The sequence below is a fragment of the Amblyomma maculatum genome, chromosome 6 (genome assembly GCF_055883805.1).
Source record: "Amblyomma maculatum isolate TAMU_Amacu chromosome 6, ASM5588380v1, whole genome shotgun sequence".
Taxonomy (NCBI): Eukaryota; Metazoa; Arthropoda; class Arachnida; order Ixodida; family Ixodidae; genus Amblyomma; species Amblyomma maculatum.
In genome coordinates this window covers 150225489-150233724 of record NC_139349.1, presented here as the reverse complement: position 1 = coordinate 150233724, position 8236 = coordinate 150225489, and the positions used below count along the sequence as shown (strand labels likewise).

Below are 8236 nucleotides of genomic sequence, written 5' to 3'. Positions count from 1 at the left end.
CTGTTGAGCAGAATTCCTTCACTATTGAGAGCCTGGAGGAGGTAGGGGCAGCAGAGGTGTTAGGAATGGCACTCACAAACAGAGGGGTTCTTAATCCCATAATTGCGACAAGAAGAAGAGGGGTGCAGGAAATGGATGTGGCCATTATTGCCACAATAGACCTCTCCTGCACTGCACCTGATTTCTGCCCCCAAAACAGGTTTGGCCGCCATGGTGAAGGGGTTATTGCACTGCAGAGAAGCTGACTTCTAGGTTTCCTGACTGGCTTCAATACTTTGAAGGAGTAGTCACGCGCGTCTCTCCTGGCAGTTGAATGAACTCCCAATTTCGCTGCTTTTACCTAGATGGCGCTAGCAGTAAAAAACCTTTATTGAGCGAATACAGGTGCAAATACTAATTATCACCATGATTTGTGCTTCTTTTTTTAACTTTGTTTTACAGTAATACAATATTAAGAAAGCCGACTCAAACAAGGCTCACGTTGTTGAGTATGGCGGCCTTCTCGATTGAATGCCGTGTAGGAAAAATTGATTATATTTGAAGGCTCAGTATTATCGTGCTAATTGTATAAAGCGCAATTTACGCTTATTTGCACCAGGAACTACTATTCTAGTTTCGCCATGCATGATTCCTAGGCTGTAGAATGAGCGGTTTTCCTGGTCAAGCTATGCGATGTGAGGTAGTATTGCGGAAATCTTCAAATTGGGAAGGCAATAAAAAACGAACTAGCCAATAAATTTCGATGAAATTTCGTACACTGAACTATCATAATGTGCGCCCGAAGTGTTAAAAGTTTTCCTAATGTGCACGTTGATAAAGCACAGATATTCGTGCCCAAAATAGCCAAACTTTACCATGTTTAAAAGGCTGCCGATCAAATACTGATTAAATTAAAACTAATTACGCGTTATTTTACCTAAGATAAATACCCATTCTATGTGTAGGCCAAAGGAAACTGTTCTAAGTGCAGCAGTTTCTTCAGCAAATTAATCCGAGGTAGGGTATATCAACGACGCTAGTGAATTTGTCATCTGCAATACCACCTCTCATGCAGTTGATAACGTTGGCACACTAAAGCAGCGCACATCATTTGACAGAGCGTATATTAAGCTTTCGATTGATGCCTACATTGTGAGGTTCGAAGAAGAACAACGCGCAGAATGCTCATTCAAACATTGCCTAAAATGGCACATTCGCGCTGCCGATGTGGGACCCCCGCCTTAACACTTCATCACCGAACAAGGAAGCGCTTGCTCCCGTATCTAGTAATGCGGTGAATTTCTTTCCAGCTATTGTTAGCACAATGACCGGCGCTGGCGAGTCTACAGAAATTCCTACGCTACAAGCCAAAGACGCTAGTAAACCGATGAATGGATTGATGGAATATAGGAGCGTCCCCTTTGAAACGGCGTGGTAGCAGTAGCTATCATGCTCATTTTTCTCCCTATATCTGAATTATTGATTTAGAATGGTTAACTAAACCATCATTCTATTTATTAAGTTTTTGTTCCTACATTACTAACATTATGTCAATTCTCTGCTTTTAAGCCACCAACCTTCCAGTCTTCTTTTGCTAGTTTCCACCGCCGGTTTATTCACCCGGCCACTGTTATCTCTAAACCCCAGAGCTTCAGCAACAGTGATTGCGCCTGCATCAACTTCCGGATGGATACCACTACATTCGAGTATAATATCGTCATTTGTTTCACTGCAGTTACCACATACAGCCCATGCGTCATCTCCATTGTGAAATTTCTTGTTGTAGCTGCGCGTTCTAAGGCACCCTGATCTAGCATCAAAAAGTAGGGCACTGCCTGTTGAGTTATCAAAGAAATCTTCCTTCCTGATCTGCATTTTCCACTTTCGGTATAATTCCACACTGTTTCTTTTCCATCGAATTTATCCAATTTTTACCTTCTGTGTTTTTCACCTGTTGGTTAATGCTCTTTATTTCTCTGTCCTTGTGACTAGCATACTTACTTTTTAGTTTCCTAGTTCTTTTCCTCCATAGTGAGTCAACGCTTTTTAATTACAGGTATTTAAATACCTTAGCTGCCCATCTGTTACTGTCCAATTTCCTCAGGCGTTCCTCATATAATATTTTACTCTGAGCTTCCCGTACTTCGAAAGATGCCCAGCCCATATCTCCCTGTACCGCCTCATTTGTAGTTATGCCTGGGGCACCTAGTGCTAATCGTCAAACGGACGATACCGGAGTTCTCTGCGTGCGCCGCGCGGTGTCGAAGGTCAATCACCGGCGGCTCTGGCCGTTTCCCGTTCGCGTTTGTTCACGGGCGGGAGCTCGGCCACACTCGCGGGAGAACTGCCCTGCTTGGCCTCACCGGTAGCAACGGTTATCGAGTCCCGACGGTCTAAGCGTTGGTCGCCACGTGCGTCTCGAACTCGCTGCGTCGTTCGCTCGTGAGGCCATGCTTCAGCCTCGCGTTCTCGCTGCGGTGGGTTCTGTTCAGCGGAAGCGTGTGCTGTCCGTTGCGCGTAGCTGAATGGATCCAAGGCGCGATCAGTCAACTCCCAACCCCTTGGAATGCTCTCGTCAGCAAAATGTGCTGACGTTTCAGCCCTGGATGAATTATGCTCTGAGCTGCCATTCCACGCGCAGCGCGGCTCAAGTGACATCGATGCGGGGGGGTGGCGGCCGATACGCTCGTGCAGCTAGAATGTCTCCCTGAATGCGCGAGTTCATCCAAATCTCTAAACCTCCCTCCTCTCAGGTAGGCTGCGAAAGTCGGGTGCACTTGTCGTGTGTCACGCTCAACTTTCTCTGTGTTTGTGGCGCGAGGTTCAGCGAAGCGATATAGTTCATCCATCGCTCGGACGTATTCTAACAGAGACTCGTCGGGATGCTGGGTGCGGAGCTCCAGCTCTCTCCTCAAACGCCACTCATAGTTCGCGGGAACGAATTCGTCGCGGAAGCTTGCGCCGAACTCCTCCATTGTCCTCGCTCGGTTTCCGGCAAGTCGGTACCAGGGAGCCGCTTGCTCCGTCAAAGAAACAGGCACTACACGCGCGAGCATTTCGGCGTCTGCTATACACCAGTTGCATAAATGCCAGCAACGCTGTGAAACGTCGCAGGTTGTTCTGGCAACACTGTGCCGCGCCGCCATCGTGGATGAGATAATTTCTCTCGTTCTATCCTACGCGCTGCTCCGCTCTTCACTGTACTCCGACTAACCGCGTCTGGTCCCAGTCTTTTTTTGTCTGCCGTTTGTTTGAAATTTACTATGAAATTTACTACAGACGGTCATTTTCCTCATCACGGGATGGAAGAACAATTTGACCGGGATCCCAACGCTTACGGATCGGAGCGTCCGTGAGTTTTATGAAGAGAGATCGGGCGCGCATCGTAGCTACGAACGTAGCTACAACTTTCACGTTGAATCCTACGTGAACGCGGCAGCCCTGATGACCAACAGAAGCGACAACAGGTAAGCGAATATATTATTTGGTAGGTTACCTGCGATTCCTATTTATCAGCTTTAACATCAGCTGCTTAGGCTGTGGACGCGAAAGTGAATGGCTGCGAATGAATTTCGACTGCTTGGTGTTTTTTAACGTGCATCGCAATGAGAATACGCGCTACTGTTACATTTCTTCTCCACCGCAGTGCGGTAACCGCGGCAGGAACGTAGTAGCTTGTGTACCGCTGCCTGCGGTCAGCTAGCGAGTGCTCCATGTTCGCGACGATTAGCGCGGCTTTCGCACTGATGAGTATCTATTCAGAACGCTAACCTTTTTTTTATCCTTCTTTTCAGCGGTGGTATTGCCTTTATCAAAGCACCATGTTTTCGGAGCAAAAAAAAAAAGAGTGCGCCACCATATTCGGTCATGATTGCCTTGGACGACACGGCGCACATCGTGGATGGGAGCTGCGATTGTCCGGCAGGAAAACTCGCCTGCAATCACCTGATTGCTGTTTTGCGCACTGTAATGCTGTTGCAAGCCAAGGAATTTACAGAGGCGCCTGCTGAGCTGTCTTGCACGGATCTGCCTCAGAAGTGGAGGAGACCCCGCGGTGAAGTCGTCAAAGGATGCTCGCTGCAGTCCGTAGACTGGCGAAAAGTAAAAGAGGGCGGAGCCGTCGCTTCTCGGATCGCGCTACCTAAGAAGCGCCGCGTTCACGCTAGAAGTCGGGAGCAGCAAGAACAGGCGAAGCGGCGTCTTGCATTGGATTTGCTAGCCGACGATCCCGACAGTGACTTTGCGAAAGGCCTGCTGCTAACCGACGAAGCGGATACAGAACAATCACGGTTTGGGTCTGTGTCTGGTCTGTCTCCTCAAAGTTATCAGCAGTCGATTTTGCCTCGAGGTTGCGCCGTTCTGATGTGTGGTGTGGACCCTGCTGCCATCACATCCGAGAAAGACATTCCTCCCCTCAACTTCTTCCAAGGATCTGTCCCGTGGATTCCTAAAGTACATCTCAAAGGGAATGTCATTGTTCCGGTAAATTCTTCTTTGAAAAATGGAGGGTAGAGTAGTTTTGGCATGCTAACGGTGACCTACTTGGATGATGCACCCATATGGAGCAGGTTTTGCCAGAACATGTTCTTCAAAATATTCCTAGCCGTTTTGAGATGACAGTTTGTATGACCACAAAAAGCTGGAAACCCTCACATTCACAAAACTGCAAACGCTTACACACATGCTTCTGTGCTTTAGTGGGTAGAAACAAAACGTCTATGGCTACCTTGCTTGTGTAGCAACAATGTGGCACATCTGTGCTTATTTTTCAATGTATTTGCTTCTGTAATCTTCCTGGTGCTGCTTATTAGTTCAGGTGCTCTGGATGGCTGCTTTGTTCTTAATGTGTGCTACATTGCTTTTTAGTCCATGCAGTGGTAGCTAGTATATTGGACCTTATTAATAATATTGAGGGCCTAGTTGTAGCATGCTTGCCGTGATGTATAGATCATAAACGGGTGGCTCGGTAAAGCAAATCTGTTTAATAGTCATACAAATATTGTGTGTTCAGCTTATATAAAGCTCGTCAATGGTGAGTACTTACAAAAGTAAAGATGCTAATTAGGCTGGGTGAAGCTCTGTAACAAGGAGCTTGGACAGACAGAGTGCAGAAGGTTGGCACGTTTCTTCAGATCCTTCAAAACAAACAACGCCAGAAAGAGCTGTTGATCTTGGATGCTGGTGTAAGTGTAGACGAATGACAATACTCTACAAAGATGAGCGCAGAGGCGATATTCATATTGACCTGCTTCATGTGGCAACTATACTGCTATGTGGTGATGCTAAGAAGGTAGAAGCAGTTAACGTGTCTGCAAATGTTGCTGCAGTATATATTTTTTTCCTGGTTTTCATCACCTTGGCTACTATTATGCAGGAGCTCCAAGTGACTGAAAAAGAAGCTCGAGTGCTGAAAAAGGACAGCAGACAGCAGGCAAAAAGCGACATTTGGCACAAGCAGCGAAAAGTCAGAGTCACAACTTCTAAGTTTGGCCAGGTGCTAAACCGCCAGTCACCATGGACCAGCAAGGGCCTGCACAATCTCACTGCTAGTAGAGACCTCTCTAGGGTCCCTGCAATCAAGTGAGTACGCTTTCAGTAGTGGTGCACAGAACTCTGACAGTTCGCAAGCAATGAGATGTTTTACACAAAATGAGTCTGTGACCATAACTTATATATTTTAACTTTTTTTTCATCTACGGGATCAAAACTAAAGCGGTAGCTGCCCAGCGGTATGAAGACGTGCTGAGAAAGATGGGCCATGCTCCTGTTGTGACGACGTGCGGACTGCTGGTGAACCCGGCATTCCCATGGTTGGGTGCTTCACCAGACAGGATTGTTTACGATGCTGTCGAAAAGTCTTATGGAATTGTAGAAATCAAATGTCCCTACAGTTTGCGTGGTCTGAAAGCGGATGAACTGAGGGCAGCTGATTTCTGCAGCACAATTGATAATGGGACACCACATTTGAAAGAAGACCATGCCTACTACCACCAGATTGTGGGCCAGATGGGTGTTTCGGAGCTATCCTGGGGAGATTTTGTTGTGTATGGTGAAGATTTTATTTTGATAGATAGGATACGGTTTGAGCGGAGTCAGTGGGGAAAAATGAAAGAGGTTCTGGATGAGTTTTATTTTAGTACACTCCTCCCGTATCTATCCGGCGTTGCACTGTAAGGTGACTGCCGCTAAATGAAGGCCATTCAGTTTGTGGGGTTTACCATCCCAAAGTGACTGGGGCTATGGAGATGCCATAGTGGGATACTCCAGAAAATTAGACCACCTGGGGCTCTTTAATGTGCACTGATTTCACACGGCACACGAGCGCCTTGCTTTTCACCTTCATTGAAAAGCAGGCCGCTGCGGCCAGTATTTGATCCCGCATCCCTTGGCACTGCTAGCACTCTGAAAAAATAATGAAGATCCATATAGAGTACCACTCTTCAAATGATATCAAAGCTGCGTAAAGAAATATACACTTCTTAATGCTTGTTAGTCAGTCAACCTTTCCGTGAAGTTAGAGGTATTTATTTTTGAACCAGATGTGACTAGAAATGTATGCGCTAAATAAAGTCCTTCAGATGCAGCATTTGTTGAGTCTCATCACTCATCGTCCTTCAGAAGGGGGGTGGAAAGTTCGTCAGAATGGCGCACACAGTCCACATTTGGTTCACCAAAGGCACCAGGGAGACAGGAACGGGGCGGTCAAATATATGGTAGCCTTTGATTCTGTTTATCTTTCTCTCCACATGTATCCTTATGAAAGCAATCTCCTGAGTTTCCTTCACTTCCTTTGCAGTGAACTGCCCTCGCATTAAGAATGGAGGAATGTTCAGTTTGACTTTTTTTTTTTCAAAAGCTCTTCGATCTTGAAGCCTTCGTCTACCATTACTGAGTCTTCTGTACCAAACGGAAGTTTCAGAAATCCACCTTTGATGACACACTCTTTGTCTGATGTGCAGCCGGTAAAAAGTTCGGACACAAATGTCAGCACTCCACTAGGAGAAATTCCTATTAGTCCTTTCAGTGTATGTGTTGACTTGTAGGAAGAATACACCTGTGACTGTGTCACAAAGGACGTTGGCACTTCACATCTTATTTCAGTGGTATATAAAATGACGCGCGTTGAAGGATACTTCTCTTTAAAGACGGGTGGCATGGTCGCATCAACAGCTGGTCGCGACAACCAAAGTGAAAGTTCTGTTAGCTGTAAGTACATGTAATCTATCCGTGTCGAAAATATCCTCGACACTGTGCTCAGTGAAATGTTGAATAAAAGGGCAAGGTGTCGGTGAAAAAGGCCCAATCTGAGCTTCACTAGCACAAGGAAAAGCTGGTTTTCTGTGCTTATTTTTTCCCACCGTCCAGTGTTTTCTGTACTTCTAAGATCGGTACTAGTACTTTCACTGCGTGACATGTTTTCACCAGTTTCACCTACGTCTAGAAACTCCAAGAAAGCTAGAAAACGAGAATAGTTTGGGAGACCAGTATAAAACTTCATATCTTCCGTACTATTTTTGAATCTATCAATATCAGAAGTACGAGCTTCTTCAACTTTCTCTACAATTTTTTGTGCCTGAACTAGGTCAGTTCATTTGCTTTCGACCTTATGAGCTGCTTGAGATGCTCTATTTCTCTCTTATTTTCCAATTCTTTTGTCTTGCTGGCAGCTAGTTGTTTTTCTAGCTCTTCAACAGGTTCTTTGAAAGAGCAAACAGTGTTTTTATCTCTTTTCAAAGGGGATTTTTGCTTGGTGCTGTCTGTAGTCAGTGGGCTATTGAGCCTGCTGCTACAGTTTTCATCTCCTGGGATGTCATCGCTGGCTGCCGGCTCAGAGTATGCTTCCATGGAGGCTAGGTTTTCTTCACTCGAAGCCAAATTTTGTCCTCTCTGAGGTGATGTGTGAATGGCATTTCGTTTCCTCTTCGATGGTGGTATGCTCTGAAAAGGGACCCTCGGAGCTGGTGGCTTCCTTGGAGTCTTGGTATTCTTGAACGAAAATATTGATGGTACAGCAAAGTGGTGCAAATGCCGTTGCCCATTTGCAACATTTGCAACATAATCGCTCTCAACAAAATGGTGAGAGCAGACCTTTGTTTCTTTTGAAACCTTGAAAAGTGAACCTTCATCACGTCTTATGGCCACAATCCATTTTCTGTACACGTCTGGTTCCCTAGGAAACCTGTGGTATGAGACCTGAAAATAAAATTTACTGACTTACACTATGCACTGTTGTGACTTTCAGCTGCAGGTTGTCTAC

At 45.9% G+C, this 8236-nt stretch overlaps 1 protein-coding gene and 1 pseudogene across 1 annotated transcript; one reads left to right on the top strand and one right to left on the bottom strand.

Moving 5' to 3' along the window:
- Positions 1-5730: 5730 nt before the first annotated feature.
- LOC146187028 (uncharacterized) lies at positions 5731-6153 on the top strand. The gene has a single exon (XM_084608162.1). The coding sequence runs from the start codon at positions 5731-5733 to the stop codon at positions 6151-6153; it is 423 nt and encodes a 140-aa protein (XP_084464288.1).
- A 440-nt stretch (positions 6154-6593) lies between these two features.
- On the bottom strand, positions 6594-7992 carry LOC146187027 (uncharacterized; annotated as a pseudogene).
- Between the last annotated feature and the right edge of the window lie 244 nt (positions 7993-8236).